Source organism: Puma concolor, chromosome C2 (genome assembly GCF_028749965.1).
Source record: "Puma concolor isolate L17-30 chromosome C2, mPumCon1.1.hap2, whole genome shotgun sequence".
NCBI lineage: Eukaryota > Metazoa > Chordata > Mammalia > Carnivora > Felidae > Puma > Puma concolor.
Window position 1 is genome coordinate 5,619,896 of NC_141675.1, and position 16,756 is coordinate 5,636,651.

Here is a 16,756-nt window from a genome sequence, read left to right on the forward strand (position 1 = left end):
ACTCTGCCTGTTAGCAAGAAACATTTCTTCAGTGTGTGCTATGCTGTTGTGATTCGTACGTTGATGCTCATGTATTTTCTGTTGGATGGCTTAACTGAAGATGGCAAGTGGAGGGTTATTTGCAGCGATGGGCTCCCGGGAGGGGTCGGGGAAGGTCCCTGGCGTCTCCGTCTGTGGATCCTATGGAAACTCCCTCTCCCCACTCTCATGACTTCTCCGCAGGATGACTCAATAAGGAAAAAGGATATGGAAAGAGAGTCCTTAGAGAGCCCCTGGATATCTGTAAACCTGGTTCTGATAGGGATTTTGCTGCATGGCATGAAAACAAAGCATTTTTCTTATCATCCACAATGAGGGCCCTGGGAGGTTAGCCTCCCAAAAGAGACCGTACAAACAAAGGGAAGAAGGAACACACCAGATCCCAGGGGATGGGACTTTTCTGATTCAGGAAGTGTGATATCTTTTGAGGAACTGTGCCACCCAAACAAATGAAGGGGTTTGGTTGTGTCGTAAAGGGTCCTGAACCAGTGCAGTCCTGTGTGAACATAAGTTGAACATAAGTTGAGTTAACTTAAGTTTACTCATCATTAAGCTGAGTAACAGTACAGTTGCCCCTTGGCGGTAGAGCTGTGAACTCCACAGGGCCGCCTTTTAGGGAGGAGGGTGGCTTCCTCTGCTGTTTTGGATTTCCCACCATTTGTGGTAGGAAGGTTCAGGGCCATGGAGCTCCAGATTTACTAGCTAGAACTGTTTCATCCTGTCTGTGAGGCTCAGGAGCCCGTAGATCTTCTGGTTAACTTGACTGAGTGGCGGTTTCCCCGTGGCCATCTTTTCCAGCTAGATGCACCAGTGGCCTGTCCACTTAGGGAAAGACTAACATGAGCAGAGGGGTGTTCCATGTTTGGTACATATTTGGGTAGAGAGATCTAAGGAAAACATGTTCTTAGAACTCCAGCCAGCTTGGGGCGCCTGGCTGGCTCATTTGGTTAAGCATCCGGCTTTGGCTCAGGTCACGATCTCATGGTTTGTGAGTCTGAGCCCCACGTCGGGCTCTGTGCTGACAGCTTGGAGCCTGGGGCCTGCTTCCGTCTCTGTGTCTCCCTCTCTCTCTGTCCCTCCCCCGCTTGTGCTCTGCCTCTCTCTCAAAAATAAATAAATATTTAAAGAAAAAAAAAAAACTTCAGCCAGCTCTACCTGTGTGGAAACAAAACAGAACCTCTGTTGGAAATGGAAGTAAACATCCGTTTCGAACTTCATTTGGCAGGTGAAAACATTACACACCAGTCTAGGTGGAGTGTTCATTAACACTGAGCTTGGAAACATTTTTAAACAATGACATGTGACGAAGGCAAGTAATAATACAAGAGTGTGTGGTCTTCAACTGCATGCTAAGAACTCCGTGATCAAATTAGGACTACGGTTTTCTGTTTCCACAGTTTGAGGACCAAGTGTCCTACAGAAGCTGCACAGAACAGTCCTGGGTTCTTATTTATGACTGTGCTCCTGTCCAGCGACTCAATTTCCCTATTATCTGTTTCAGAAACTGTCGGGGCAGAAGATAAGTCCGGTTCTGGGGATGTTTGGTCAGTCCATATCAGGAGGCATTGATATGGATGGAAATGGCTATCCTGGTAAGCTGTTTTTCTTTAAAGGCAAATGAGATAAACGAGCATAAATGCTTGAGGTAGAGTCATTTCCAGTCTGGTAAGCAGTGGCCACATCTATTTAGAATCAGGAGAATTCCCACAGTAGAATGGGATGCTTTGCCTAGTATTTGATTTGAAGGTGTTGACGTTTATTTTGGGGTTTTAGAATGATCTGTGCTGAAGAGTTTAAGCACCACAAGGGTGGATTGCAACAGTGATTTTGAAGGAAACAACGAAAGAAAAACGAAAACAAAAAACAGTGATTTCTGTGGCAGCAGCTCTTTCTAAAAGCACTGTCCACTTTGAAATTGTTAGCAAAAACTCATGTTTTGCTCAATAATTACCCGTACTAAGAGGCTTCTTACTCTTGAGAGGGAAAAAGGAGCTGAGCAATCCCTTCCCCACCTCCCAGCCCCTGCAAGAAAATTAAAAAAATTTGGAGCAGAAAAGAAAACCATGCCCTCTCCCTGATGGACAGAACAGACCTTCACCCTTCAAGGCTGCCTGCCTTGGCTTCAGGGTTAATGAATGCCTTGTGGTGGTTGAGGCTAATTGAATAAAAATGCACGATTTCCAACCTCAATCCCAAGTGTTGTCCAGTTAGGTAAAATTGACTGGGCAGTGGGATGATGGTTCTTCTGGTGTTTGAAGGGGATGCAGTGTGGTTAGGTGAGGAAATGAGATAAGAATTAGAAAAAATCCAGGGGGCACCTGGGTGGCTCAGTTGGTTAAGCGTCTGACTCACTGTTGAGCTCAGCCCAGGTCATGATCCTCAGGATCGTGAAGTTGAGCCCTGTGTTGGGCTCTGTATTGGTCTCCATGCTAGCATGAAGCCTACTGAAAGAGAAAGAAAGAAAGAAAGAAAGAAAGAAAGAAAGAAAGAAAGAAAGAAAGAAAGAAAGAAAGAAAGAAAGAAAGAAAGAAAGAAAGAAAGAAAGAAAGAAGGAAGGAAGGAAGGAAGGAAGGAAGGAAGGAAGGAAGGAAGGAAGGAAGGAAGGAAGGAAGGAGGGAAAGAAGGAAGGAAGGAAGGAAGGAAGAGAAGAAAGAAAGAAAGAAAGAAAGAAAGAAAGAAAGAAAGAAAGAAAAGAAAAGAAAGAAAAGAAAGAAGGAGAGAGAAGGAGGGAGGGAGGGAGGGAGGGAGGGAGGGAAGAAGAAAGGAAGAAGAGAGGGAGGGAAGGAAGGAAGGAAGAAAGAAAGGAAGGAAGGAAGGAAATTTGAAAGAATCCAAAACCATCATGGAATCCAGAAAACGTTTCCATGAAACCATAGATCATCTTGCTATCTGCAGGAAGTATTTCTTTCCACTTAAAACGCCTCCGAAGGATCTCTGAAATCCAGTGCGATCCTGGACAAGGGCACCACCGGACTCTTGTAGTTTCTTATGGGCAGCAGTTTTGATCATTTCTTGTGACTTTCCTGAGCTAGGAGGAAGGAATAGGAAAGGGTCATTGTCGAAGTTTTTGTTCCTGTGGACACTCACGGGTCTTTGTAAGTGGGAGAAGGCAGTTGTTCGCATTTGGGGTAATTTGTGGCCGCCTCAAAATAATACCTTACATTGGTTTAGCAGTTCAATATACGCAAAATGCTCCCACATGTAATATACATCTTATGGTTAGCTCAGCAGGTAGGTAGAGACAGGGTGTCCTCCACTTGACAAGGATACTGAGCCACAGAGAACTTAGGGGACTGGCCAGAGACCACATCGTGGTGGGAGGGGACATACCTTCAGCTCTGCACACGCACTGTGAGTAGGTGTGTTCACACTTCGTGACCCGTGTGAATTCCTTGCCTTTTTTGTAAAAGAAATGACAAATTGCTCTGGTTGTTTTATTTTCAAATATCTAGTCAACTCAAAAAGACTATTGGAAACAGCAAAATTAACAAGCACACCCAAGTACAGAAATTTTAGCAGCACTACAATTCATGGGTTTGCTGTTTCTTTTTCCTTGATGAGAGTATTGTATAGACATGGGGATTCAGGCTCTCTCGGATTCAGATGCTTGGCTCTGTGAGGCGGTAATGGGAATCCCAGGACTAAGGAGTCTGTATTCGAGGGGAAGAAAGGCAGAGAGTTCTTGGATGAGTATATATTTCCTAAATTAAAGTTATCCAAGAATAAACATTACCAGCTAACACTTGCAGGTTGGTTTGTAGTGCGCTAAGTATTTCATGAATTTTCAGATGTAACTATATGATTTAACATATTTAACATGTACTTAAATATTTTAAAATTATCATATTTAACAACTATTTAATTTTGTGTTTAATAAATATTTAACAGAGGTCTTCTGATTTAAACGTTATGAACTCTCATCAGATTTTGAAGAAGACACTGGGGATAATTATGTCCATACTACAGACAAGGATACCCTGAGAACCTCTGAGGTCACACAGAGTGAGGGGTGGAGCAGAGATGATTCACATGTTCTACAGAACCTGGAGCTTTTTCCAGGTCCTCTAGTTCCAAATACCCATCTCTCTAGTTCACTGGTGTCCAAAAGATACATAACATGAGCCACATATATATTTAAAATATTCTGGGAATTATATAAAAAAAGATGAAAAGAAATAGGTGAAATTAATTCCGATAATCAATGTAAAAAATCTTGAGCTAGTTCATGTTCTTTGCGCCAGGTCTTTGAAATTGGTCTGTGTTTTACATTTCCTACACATCTCAGTTCAGACTGACCACGTTTCAAGGTCTCGACAAGCCACACCTGCTGATGGGCAACCATGCGGGACGGTGTGGCTCTCACTTTTACGAGATTCTTGTATGGCCCAGAGGAAGGCTGTCAGGGGCCTCTGACCTCAGTGCTGGGCCCCGTGGCTGTGGACCTAGGCGGGGGGCGGGTGGGATGGGCTTCAACACATTTTTGAATGCTGTGAACTTCTCATTTTCAGATGTGACTGTTGGAGCCTTCATGTCCGACAGTGTAGTTCTTCTAAGGTGAGATGCTTCTCGAATTGCATTCTTCGTGGTGGGGGCTGGAGTTTGGCGGTAGGGTGGTAAGGGGAGTTATTCCCCGTTAGTCCGCAATTCCGTCTGTCCTCTTCCTGGAGGCGAGGGGTGCTTGGAAAGTGAGGATGTTGCCTTTCTTTTCTCGTTCTTCTTATCTCCTATCCCAGAGTTCCAGCTGGTGGACCTTGAATGGCCTGCAGCTATGAGGTGGTAGCATCCCTGGAGCTTCTAGACAGAGCCTGGGGTGGCTTAAGCCCTGGGACTTTGCCTCTTGCCTTGAACAACTGCTTCATTAACATGTGTGCACGATGTGATCGTTTCCTATGGGTGCAGGACACTCAAGGGGGCTCTGAAGCACTGCCCTGTCCCATCTCTTAGTCCCGACCTGTTACTCCCTAGACACCTGGGGGCCGGGAGCCTGTTGCCCTTAGGACAGGACACCACTGCCTGCGGAGGCCAAGGTGAGGGACGTGAGCTCGTGAGCTCGGGCCCAGGGTTCCTAGAGCCCCTGTGGCCTGGCTCTCTCCCACAGAGGCTGTGGGCTGCCGTCCCACTGTGAACCATCTCCAAGGATTTCTGTCTGTGTGAGTCAGAGGAGGCAGAATTACCCTTTGGAGTGGGAGCCAGCTCTTAGGTTTTGTTAATAACCTGATGGCAGAACTTTCTAAAACGGGCCAGTAGGATCTTAGAGCTGGAAGGGATCCCAGAGGCCATGTAGTTGCACACCGCAGATTCTTCTCATTCAGCAGTGCCTTCCTCTGAGTGCCTTCCTGAGTCTCCAGCGGCTGCAAGCAAGGCACAGGGCCTCCTTTTGAACGAGGTGCCCCGGGGTGGGAGCTTAGTAACTTCTGAGGGAACCAGTTAACCCCCAGGTAATCGGAATGTTAAATTGTTAAGGAGGCAGGATAGCCTTAGGTTAGGAGGGTCAACTGTGGGTGGGGGGGGGGGGGGGACGGATGGCCTGGATTTGAACCCCTCCTCTGTTTGGCAGGAGGGGGGTTCCTGGGTAGGTCAGGTAACCTCTCTCAGTATTCTCACCCGTTAAAAAGGATAACGGCAGTACTTAGCTCACTGGGTTGGTAGAACTCCATTGAGTTAGTACGAGTTAGTAGTTCAAGCAAAATGCATAAGAACGGTCCGGTGGTCGGTACGTGTTAGCAGTTAGATAAACTGGGCTAAATTCTGCCTCTTGATCCTGTATCTCGCACGTAGCAGCCCTTCCGTACTTGACGGTGGCATGTGTGTCTCCCAAGCGGTGACTTCACTAAGATGACGCCTCCCTGTTGTTTTCATTATTGCCGTGTGATTAGGTCTCCGCTTTCTTCATCAACCAACCCTTCCTGTGGGTTGGCCGTTTCCTCTGAGATAAGCCAGCTTATGTACAGATAGATGACTGAAGTCACACTTCAGAAGCTGAGTTCGCCCACCACCCCTGTGCCTCTGTGCTGTCCTCCCCCTCTTCGTCACCCCGAGCAGCCTGCTCTGGCTTGTCGCAACTCCTCTTGAACAAAACACGATCCCCGGCTCTCGCAGTTGAAAACAGGCCCTCTCAAAACCGGGAGCGGCTGACTTAAGGTAGATCCTGGAAATTCTCCTTTTCGTCATTCTTGTATTTTATAAACTTCCAGCCGTGAGCTTCGGCCCAGAGGGGGTTTTCTCTCCCTCTCTTTCATGGCAACGCACGGCCTTCTCCTGGAGTTTTGCCCACACATGGATGTCAACATCAAGTGAGGCAGTTACACGGTGACGGGGGCCCCAGACCCCAGCCTGGGGTGGGGGTCGGGGGTGAATCTGGTGAGGAGAGACCTTCCAGGGACGAAGGCAGGGTCCTTCCAGGGGAATGGTGGGACGGCGTATCAAGAGAAGAGGCTTTAGGAGAGGGAATGCGGGGCACTGCCCGGCCGAGGTGGTCAGCAGAAGGCCCTCCTTTGTTCGGCTGATATCATTGACCTGTTGTGGTGCAGCTGCGTCTGATTCTGGGTGCACCTTGCAGAACAATAAACAAGTAAATGATACAACTAGTGTTTGGTAAGTGCCCACCTACCACATGCCAGGCACTGTTTAGGCACTCACGTGCCTTAACTCTTTTTGGTGGTTCTTGTTTTTTTGTTTTTTGTATTGAGGTAAATTTGCATACAGCAGAGCCCGCCCATGGAAGCATACTGCTTTGGTGAGTTTTGACCAGTGTAGCTGCCCGTGGAACTGCCACCCCGTGAAGATAAATAACATAGCTGGGAGCCTGGGTGGCTCAGTCAGTTAAGTGTCTGGCTCGTGACTTCGGCTCAGGTCATGATCCCACGGTTCACGGGTTCGAGCCCCACATCAGGCTCCGCACTGACCGTGCGGAGCCTACTGGGGATTCTTTCTCTCTCCCTCTCTCTCTGCCCCGCCCCTCCCCGCTCATGTGCTCTGTCTCTCCGTCTCTCAAAATAAATAAATAAACTTAAAAAAAAAATAGATAAAGAACATTTCCATCAGTCCAGAAAGTTTCTTCCTGCCTCTTCCCAGTTATGCCCCCTCCTGATAGAGCAATTCTTCCTGTTCTAAAATTTCACATGAGTGGAATTATATAGTATACACCCTTTTGGTTCTGGCTTCTTTCCCTCAATAGAGACTCATCTATGCTTTGTGTGTTGTTCAGTTCTTTTTTCCCCCTTACTGAGTAGCTGTCCGTTGACTGAATATACTGTAGTTTGTTCATTGGTTCTCTTGTCGATAGAACATATTTTAATTCTTAGGGTTTTTTTTTTTAATTTTTAAAGTTATTTGTTTTGAGAGAGAGAGCGCGCGTGGGGGGGTGCAGGGGTGGGCAGAGAGAGAGGGAGAGCGAGAATCCCAGGCAGTCTCTGTGCTGTCAGTGTGGAGTTTGAACTAGTGTGGGGCTTGAACTCATGAACTGTGAGATCATGACCTGAGCCGAAACCAAGAGTCGGACGCTTAACCGACTGAGCCACCCAGGGACGCCTAATTCTTAGTTTCTGTAACAGCTCCATGATATAGATATTTTTATTCTCATTTTACGGATGAGGAAACCAAGTGGCACTGAAGTTTTATTCATTTTAAAAAAGAAGATCATCGTAGGTTGTGGTCAGTGCCGGGAAGATGATAGAGCAGGGTTATGTGGTTGAGGGCACCTGCCCGCATTGAGTCCAGCAGGGAAGGCCATGTAGACTGAGTCCTGTTAGAGGTGGTGGTGTGGGGTCAGCGGTGCCCTTGTCTCTGGCAGGTCTACAGAAGTGAGGGGCCGAAGTCAGATCGCTGTGGGTGAGAGAGACAAGGAGAAGCAAGAAAACAGATGGTGGAGTTTGACTCCTTTCCAGCAGCCAGGCTACAAAGGAGCAAATGGGATTGCCGCCTGGCTCTGGGATTAGGCTGAGAGCGTCTTTGAAGCCTCCCCTGCTCTCCCGAGTTCCTTACTATCCTGCAAGAATCAGAGGTGGTCACCTTTCACTTCACCCTTGTCCATACAAACCTTGCCCCAACCCCTCTCTTGCCTTGGGGCCGGAAGAGACAGGGAGGAGAGGACGAGGATGAATGGGGGTTGAAGGGGGAGGAGGGAGGTGGGATGTGTGTGGGCTCTGAGTGGCAGGGACCTCCTCTTGGAGCTGGGCTCCAAGATCGGAACAGGCCCCGGGCAAGGTTCAGCAGGGGACGTGGGCGAGGAGGAGCTCCTCGGGTCTCTTCTGGGAGATTCAGGTACTCAGAGTGCAGGGAAAGCTTTAGAGGTGAGCTGGGGCCCGTTAGAGAGGGGACAGGGAGGAGCAGGCAGGCGGAGGGACTGCTGAGGATGTCTGAGCGGCCAGGAAGGCTGGTCATCTGTGGTGACATCTGCTGATGAGCTGCTGGACGTGGCTGAACAACCGTGGGCAAGAAGGTCTGGAGACATCAGCTGGCTAAGCTAGGTGGGCATCTCCGGCAGGGCCTAGCTGGCTGGCAACTCAGGTGGACTTTGAGTCACTCCGGAGTTTGGGTGGGACCCGAAAAGGAAGCCAAGCATGTGTATGCGTATGTGCAAGACACAGCACGCCCGTTCTTACGCCTCTAAGGAAGAGACTCCACATGTGTATGGGCTTGAAATCCTCTGGGCTGCCGTTAAGAGAAAAACCTTACTGAGATTGGTTTTAAGTACCTAGACCTTCATTAGCTTCCTGGACGAGGCGGCTCCAGGGCTGTTTGGTAGCCTGGCATCTCCACCAGGGGTGTAGGCTCTTTGTCTGTTCCCCTGTGTCTGTCCCATAAGCGGCACCTGCCCCCGTTGGAAGCCGGGGTGATGGGAGCCGATACCACATCAGAGGACATCCTAACTGGTTTTACTGTTTGCTTGGAAGTACATACAGGTGAAATACAGATCTACCTTGACTTAGGAAGGAGTTAATGTTATGATAAACCCATCATAAATTGAAAATATCATGAGTGGAAATGCATTTACTGCCTGGAACCTCCTGAACATCACAGCTTAGCCTAGCCTACGTTGACTGTGCTGAGAGCACTTACATTTGCTGAAGGTTGGGCAGAATGATCCAACACAAGGCCTATTTGATAACACAGTGTTGATTATCTCACGCAAATTATTGAACTCTATGGAGAGCGACCATCAGAATGGCCATGTGGGTACAGAAGATCTGGCTCTCTCGTGACTGGTTGCTGACCCTAGGAGCTATACCCACTGGTCCCCACACGATCATCCCACATAGCACCAGCATGCAAAAAGACCCAAATTCACAATTCAAAGTTCAGTTTCTACTAAATGCACATGGCTTTCGTCCCTTCATCAAGTAGAAAAATCGTTAAGTCGAACCATCATAAGTCGGGGACCATCTGTATCAGGATCTGAACTGTCAGAGTCATCAGAAAGAAGTATTCCAGCCACCAGCTTTTTAGAAATAAAGTCTTGGGGCGCCTGGGTGGCTCAGCTGGTTAAGCATCTGACTTCAGCTCAGGTCATGATCTCACGGTTCGTGGGTTTGTGCCCCGCATCGGGTTTCACGCTGACCGTGCAGAGCCTGCTTGAGATTCTCTCTGCCTCTCCCCCATTGTGTGTATGTGGGGGCTCTCTCTCTCTCTCTCTCTCTCAAAATAAATAAACTTTAAAGTCTTGAAAGCCTTTGCAGTGCTGTCCTTGGGTGCCCCTTTGCTTTTCTCTCCGAGGCTGGCCCATCTCTGCCCTGCGTGAGTTTGCCTTCTCAGATTAGCTTGGGAGGGCAAGGGCATGTGTCAGGGTGATAGGCTACTCTTTCTGTGCCACTTAAGTTCAAAGGAAATGGGGAGAGAGTTCAGGAGAGATTTTGGGGCTTTCTGTGGTCCAAAGATGATTCTTGGAATTGAAACAGGTCCGAGGGCCCGATCTGATGTTGGTGGGACATGTGCTTCTGAAGGTCCTTGTCCTCACATTAGAGGATTCTGCGTTGATAGCCTCTGTCCATGTCCCTGTCAGTTTGCCAGATGGCTCACCCTGCCATCCTCTGCAGGGCTCTGTTGTGAGGAAGGACCAGGCGGCCTCCCCGACACGGTGGCCCCTGGGATGGTGGGAGGCAGAAAGGCCTTTCTTCCATGTGGTGACCAGGCAGGATGTGCCCTGGGCAGGGTGGAGCCTTTCATGGGGTGGAGACCAGCTCTCCCTGGTGCCTGTGTCAGTTGTATGAAACTCGAGGCCCTCCTGTGGTTTTCAGCACCTTGGCCTAGAGTGAAGTTGGTACCCATTTAACACCTAGGGAATTTGAACACCTATCCTGAGGATGTCAGGATGAATTTGCTGGGATCCTAGCCCTTAAGGGACCTGCAGGCTGGTGGGGCAGGTTTGGAAATAGATAAGGAACTTAATTAATAAGTGAGGTGAGGTGTGAATATAGTGCTGGGGCCGTGGGGGAGGGGACCCAACTACCAGGGGTCTTCGGGAAGGCCTCCTGGGAGGGGGAAGGCAAGCTGGCTGTAGAAGGACCCCTGGGGCTTTAGAGAGTGTCTCTGGCATTTGTACAAACACACTGACCAAGAGCAGGCCATTTGTTTTCTAAGTTATTTATAGCATCTTCTCAGGAGGAACCCAGAAGAAAGTTGGAAGGCCCCAGCACATTGGATTTCTTTCAGGCACCGCTGTTGTCTGACTTCTGCCGGCCTCTCAGCTGGATTTGCTCTGGGAGACCCACAGTTCCCTTGTACTTGTCACAGCTGTCCTGATCTTGGCCCACATCCATGGCGGTGGTGGCAGCAGTGAAAACCCCTCCCCCCCCCCCCCCCCCCGGGCCTCGTGTCTCCCTCCTTCCCTCTTTCTCCGAGGTCTTCCTTAATACTTGTGTCTCTGAGAGTTGTGTTCCTCTTTCCCATCTGTCTTGTCACCGCGGGCGCTCCGCAGGATCTTTGCACACAAGGGAGGTCATTGTTCACAAGCCACTAAAGCCCCTTAATCTTGTTATGTCACCCCAGTGGCATGAAGGCCGGGGCTCCCTAGAGGTAAGAGGATCTCTTTGTGAGCCCTGGAGGGAAGAAGGTTAAGCCACCCGCTTAGGTGAACCGTGCCTGAGCAGGTGTTTACAAGGAGAGTGGAATGGTGGGAGTCACTCGGCTTTCCCTGGGCGATCCTGGGGATCCACGGGGGGCACAGCAGGGATGCTGTGCATCCAGTAAGCACAGGGTGGGGGGTTGAGGGTGGTCCATGTTGGCGATAAGAGTGCGGATGTTTATGGGGTTTCACTGGCTCCTGAGGCCAGCGGTTGATTTCTTCAGCTCTGAAGTGCTTTGCTGTTACCAGCTGGGACTCCATGAATCAGATTCTTTTAGAAAAATACTTGATGAATTGAGGGGAGTAAATGGAGGGGGAGGTTTGACCCAGCGGATGGGACTGGAACTCTGTAGTTCTTGTTCCCAATGACAGTACATGCTTTGGGGGATTCCCCATGGTGCATCTCTGTCTCCAGCCCTGGCATCCGCTGTAGGAACTCCTCTTAAATATATTACTATCTTTCTAATAAAATGGAAATCGGAACTTAATTGGTGAAATTTTAAATAATCACCCAACATCTGGCAGTTCATTTATGGCTTCAACCAGATGTGTTTTATTAACAACTGACTTGCCTTTATTACTGGGAAGCTAACCATTAATTTATTAGGAAATAAACCACTTCTAAAACCAGGAAAAAGTATTTACGGGGCACACTGGCCCTTCCCTCATGGGTAATTTCATGCTTTAATTAAATGCTGGGCTGAAGGCCTAGGATTTCTTTCGCCCGGTTAGTTCTTGTTTGGTTCCGAGAGAGCATGACTAAGTCACCTCCACCTCTCGACATGCAGGGCGAGACCCGTCATCACGGTGGATGTCTCCATCTTCCTCCCGGCCTCCATCAACATCACGGCGCCTCAGTGTCACGATGGGCTGCAGCCTGTGAACTGCCTGAATGTCACCGCCTGCTTTAGCTTCCACGGCAAGCGTGTTCCAGGAGAAATTGGTAATGAGCCACTGAGCGAGGGCTCAGGAGGCCACCTTGGCTGGCGTGGGCTTGTGGGATTGTGGCTGCTGATGGGTTCTTCTGGATTCTTTGCCCTCCCTGTGCATTCCGACTGGTTTTGCAGGCAGCAGGCACGCAGGCCGGATACCCTTTCCCTCTGGGGTTCTTGCTTTTTTCTGCTTCCCATAGCTCCCCCTGTTTAGCATAACGTCCGGCTCTAGAGCGAATAACATTTGACCCCAAGCATCCTTTCCCCACACATGTGACCAGACTGAAACCTCACTGGGCCACAGGTGTCACAGGCCAGTGGGACTTGTGGAAAGGTAGTGACTGGAGCCTGGCCCTTACAGAACATTCCATTCAGTTAGAAAAAAGGAGTGGTGGGTATTTGGAGACTTCCCCTGAGCATGTGGCACCACCAGATGTCAGGGCCTTAAGCCTGAGGAATCTGAGACCACGGGTCGATGGTAAGATTGGGATGCTGAGGTTTATGGAGGCTTAGGCCTGCAAAAGAGGGGGAGCTGCTTTGTCGGCTTCAGATGATTGGACAGAGACCCCCAGCCCTGCCGTGTGTCTCTGGCTGGGGAAGGCCAGCTTGCTAGCCCAGCTCCAGAGACGGCACCAAGCCCTCGAACAGGATGGGCTCCGTGTGGAGGAGAGCTCAGTGTGTGATCACCTGAAGGACACGAATCTGGAGCAGTTAGTTGTGCAGATCAATAGGTGCTTTGTTTTTATTTGAAAGGCTGATTTAATAATAGAAAACAGAGTTCTAGAAAAAAAAAATAACCCACAACACAATAAGGACCTGGACTTACTGCCTTTCTTAGACATTAAAAAAAATTTTTTAAACATTTATTTATTTTTGAGAGAGACAGAGCACGAGTGGGGAGGGGCAGAGAGAGAGAGGGCGACACAGAATCCGAAGCAGGCTCCGGGCTCCGAGCTGTCAGCACAGAGCCCGATGCGGGGCTCTAACTCACAGACCATGAGATCATGACCTGAGCTGAAGTCAGATGCTCAACTGGCTAAACCATCCAGCCACCCCAAAATGTTTTTTTTTAATTTTGTTTTATTCCTTTTTTGAGAAAGAGTGCGAGCAGGGCAGGGGCAGAGAGAGGGGGAGACACAGAATCCGAAGCAGGCTCCAGGCTCTGAGCTGTCAGCACAGAGCCCGATGCGGGGCTCCAGCCCACAAACCATGAGATCATGACCCAAGCTGAAGTCGGACGCCTAACCGACCGAGTCACGCAGGCGCCCCCCCAAAATATTTTTAATGTTTATTTTTGAGAGAGAGAGAGACAGAGACAGAGACAGAGAGACAGAGACAAAATGTGAGTGGGAAGGGAGCAGAGAGAGAGGGAGACATAGAATCTGAAGCAGGTTCCAGGCTGAGAGCTGTCAGCACAGAGCCTGATGCAGGGCTTGAACTCACAAACCGCGAGATCATGACCTGAGCTGAAGTCGGACGCTTAACCGACTGAGCCACCCAGGCACCCCTTCTTAGACATTTTTAGGATCAAGTTATCTTCCTTCCCTACTCACACTGGTCCCTGGACCCAGCAGTAGCAGCCTCTCTGGGAGCTTGTTATAAATGCAGAATCTCAGGTTTTGCGCTAGACCTCAGAATCAGAATCTGCATTTTCGTAAGATCCCACAAGACCCGTGTGCACATTTATGTTCGAGAAGTGCTGCTGTAATGTGTGTGTGTGTGTGTGTGTGTGTGTGTGTGTGTGTGTGTGCGCGTGTGCGTGCACGTGCCAACACAAACCCAGACATGCAAAAATAAGCTTCCATGTGCTGGTCCATTTCCCAACTGCACCTTGAATGCTCTGCCTTATTCAATAGTGGGCTAATCCTTCTAGGCTAAGGGTCTCATTGGTACTTTATTTTGATCCTCAGGTGGATTGAGGAAGTTCTGCAATCAAACCTTGAACTTTTTCGTATAAATATTTTTTAGAAGAACTTAGAAATTTCAAAATTGGATGTAAACATACCATGAACTTGAGACTTGGTTAGTGACAGAGGAATAACAAACGTTTTATGTGTCGCCCAGGGAGGAAAAGATCATGCTCAATGAGAAAATTGCTCTGTCAGGATCACATAGCTATCGGTGAAGCCAGGAATTGAATCCTGGTCTGATGACACTTGGTTTTGCTTTCCAAAAACTAATTGTTTAAAACCTCAGTCTCTAGGGAAGAAAATTTTTTTCTATTGGTCCTGGGACTCCTGTGTCCTCTGCCTAATTAGATGGTGTGTGTTCTATCAAGTACCAACGCCTGATGTAGTTGGACTCTGTTAAAGAATGTTATAAAAGAATTGTTGAGTTGAAGGTTAATGTTGGTGTGCATAAAAATAAGCAGAACTCTTCTAGAACTCTAAAATAAGCAAGTGATTAATAGTTCTTGTGTGTGTTCATTCGACAAATGTTTATTGTGGCCTGACATGTGCCGAGCATATCCTCGTGGAGCTTCTAATGGGAATCGCAGAGTTTCTATCTCTCGATCCTGAAGCAGCATACACAATTCCCAGGCTCTTTAATGACCTCACTGTTAGGGTGAAACGGAAGGTAATTTGGCAGAGCGGGAAGAGAGGAGAAGAAGCCCAAGATGTAAGTTCTGAGCAAGAGGGACTTCCGAGCACAAGAACGGTAGTAGAGAAAACCCTGATTTGAAGTTCATGGCTGAGCCAGGAGGAGATGTGGCTGTCTTCTCGTGCTGCTCCCCACCAGTGGGCCTTTCTGGGCTCCGGTCACTGGGGCCCCTTTTCATTGACCTCGAGGGAGAATTTTAATGAAGTCTAGGCTTCACCGTGACCCTTGAAGTGTCAGGGAATAAAGAGCGAAACGGGCAGTTGGGGGGCACACGGCAGTGCCCCGGCGGGCAGCGGAAGCAGGTGCTGGACGTCAAGTAGCAGAGTGCTGTCCCGCTCAGCTCGCTTCCTTGGCCTCCGTCAGCCACATGGGCTCACTGACGAACCCAGACATCCCTTTACAATCTAAGCGGGTCTTCCCTCACGCCTGTTTAAGGCTGGGGCTTCATGATCACGACAACTGGAGGATTTTGGTACTGGCAGGGCAGTGCAGAAAATTGCCACGTTCTGTTTTCCTTTGTCCTCCCCTGGAGTTCAGGGAAATGTGCTGTGTCTCCGTCTTTGCTGAACAATCTGGTAAAAGACGAGCCAGCAGTAGACTGTGGAGAGACTTGAGGAAGGGGAAATGGGCAGCCGCTATGGAACTGTGATAGAAATCAGGGAGGTGGGAGGTAGCTTGTGTGGGTCGCACTGCCCCGGGGTGTCCCCGAGCCCAGCACGGAAGACAGCGCCTTGGCCCTGCGTGGTCAGGAAGATCGGGTCCCTGGTCTCCAGGTGGTGGAGGGGTGGGGGCACCGCGATCCTCCAGCTTTCCAGGCTCAGCAGCCCAGCTGACCGGCTCAGTGTCACGGTCACGGCCTGGCCCGCGCCTTGGGAGCCCAGAGCCGGAAGCTGTGGAGGAGCCTTGCTGGTGGTGGTTCTGGCCCCGGGCTGCCTGGCAAATGAAGTCTTCCTCGGGCCCACCTTCCAGGCACCTCTCAAGGTCTGCGTATCCGGGGCTGTGTCTTGTCCCTAGAACGGCCGCGTTGGGGCCGTGCGGCTGGCGCGGTGCGATAAAGAGGCACCCGTGGTGTGCTCGGGACTTCTGAATGGCTGTGAGGGCATAATCCAGCTGCTGGCAGCTCTGCCACAGGGCCTCCCTCGGGGTGGTTTTGGGAGCTATAGGAACTTCGTCTTACTTTAACAGTCTTGCCTCTGGTTTCTTCCCTCCTTGAGGACCTGATGGGGCTCAAGCATGTGCATAGAGAAGGGACGCCATTCTCCCCTTCGTTTCCTGCGTTAGCAATGGAAAACCACAGCTCCCACTTGCTCTCGGGAGTATTCGGGGCCAGCTGATTTGCCGAGCCCCTGGAGGGGCAGGGGTGGCCCCTGGCAGTACTGTGGGGACGACACAGGCTCTCGGTAGGGGTGGCACTGCTGTGGCCCCTGTCATGGCAGGATCCAGTTAGGAAAGCAGCAACCAGTTACTGCAACAGAATTTAACACTGGGAACTGGCAAAGCAGGTCATGAAGGGCCCGCTGGTAACTGTAGGAAGCAGCCCCCCACTTCTGGGTCGGCACCAGGTGGGTGCGCGGTGTGGTCCCCAGTCCAGCTGTAGCCCGTGGGATGTCCGGATCTACGTTCCGACTGAATCCAACACTGAGGGCGGGGCCCGGCCCCTGGAATTTAGCAAGCCTCCACGTGGCTTAGACCTGAGAACCGCTGGTCGGGCAGACAAAGGGAAAAGGTCACACTTGGGGTGAAATGCTTCCTTGGGGTTGTCAAAACCGAGAAGCTCAGGGGGCGCCTGGGTGTCCAACTTCAGCTCAGGTCGTGGTCTCCCGGTCCGTGAGTTCGAGCCCCGCGTCGGGCTCTGGGCAGACAGCTCGGAGCCTGGAGCCTGTTTCCGATTCTGTGTCTCCCTCTCTCTTTTTTTAATTTAAAAAACCTAGAAGCTCAGAGAAGGGACCCTGCAGACCTGGGGACCTAAACCTCGGAGAAGGGCCCTAGCTGGTGCTGGCAGTGACTCCGAGGGGTGCGGGGGGGGGGGGGGGAACTGAGATTGGTATTAAGTGCTGTTGGAACCAGCTGCTGGGGAAAACTGTCGCTGGGTGAAGCTGATAGGAGTAGGAAGCAGGCAGGG

General features: G+C 49.9%; 1 protein-coding gene across 2 annotated transcripts in view; it reads left to right on the forward strand.

Moving 5' to 3' along the window:
- The window catches only part of ITGA9 (integrin subunit alpha 9), a 344,865-nt gene that overhangs the window by 66,410 nt on the left and 261,699 nt on the right, over window positions 1-16,756 (forward strand). For both annotated transcript variants that reach the window (XM_086720437.1, XM_086720438.1), the window contains exons 12-14: window positions 1,541-1,631; window positions 4,548-4,593; window positions 11,890-12,044. In XM_086720437.1, the coding sequence (XP_086576563.1) occupies window positions 1,541-1,631; window positions 4,548-4,593; window positions 11,890-12,044 (292 nt within the window). The remainder of the gene's footprint in view (window positions 1-1,540; window positions 1,632-4,547; window positions 4,594-11,889; window positions 12,045-16,756) is intronic.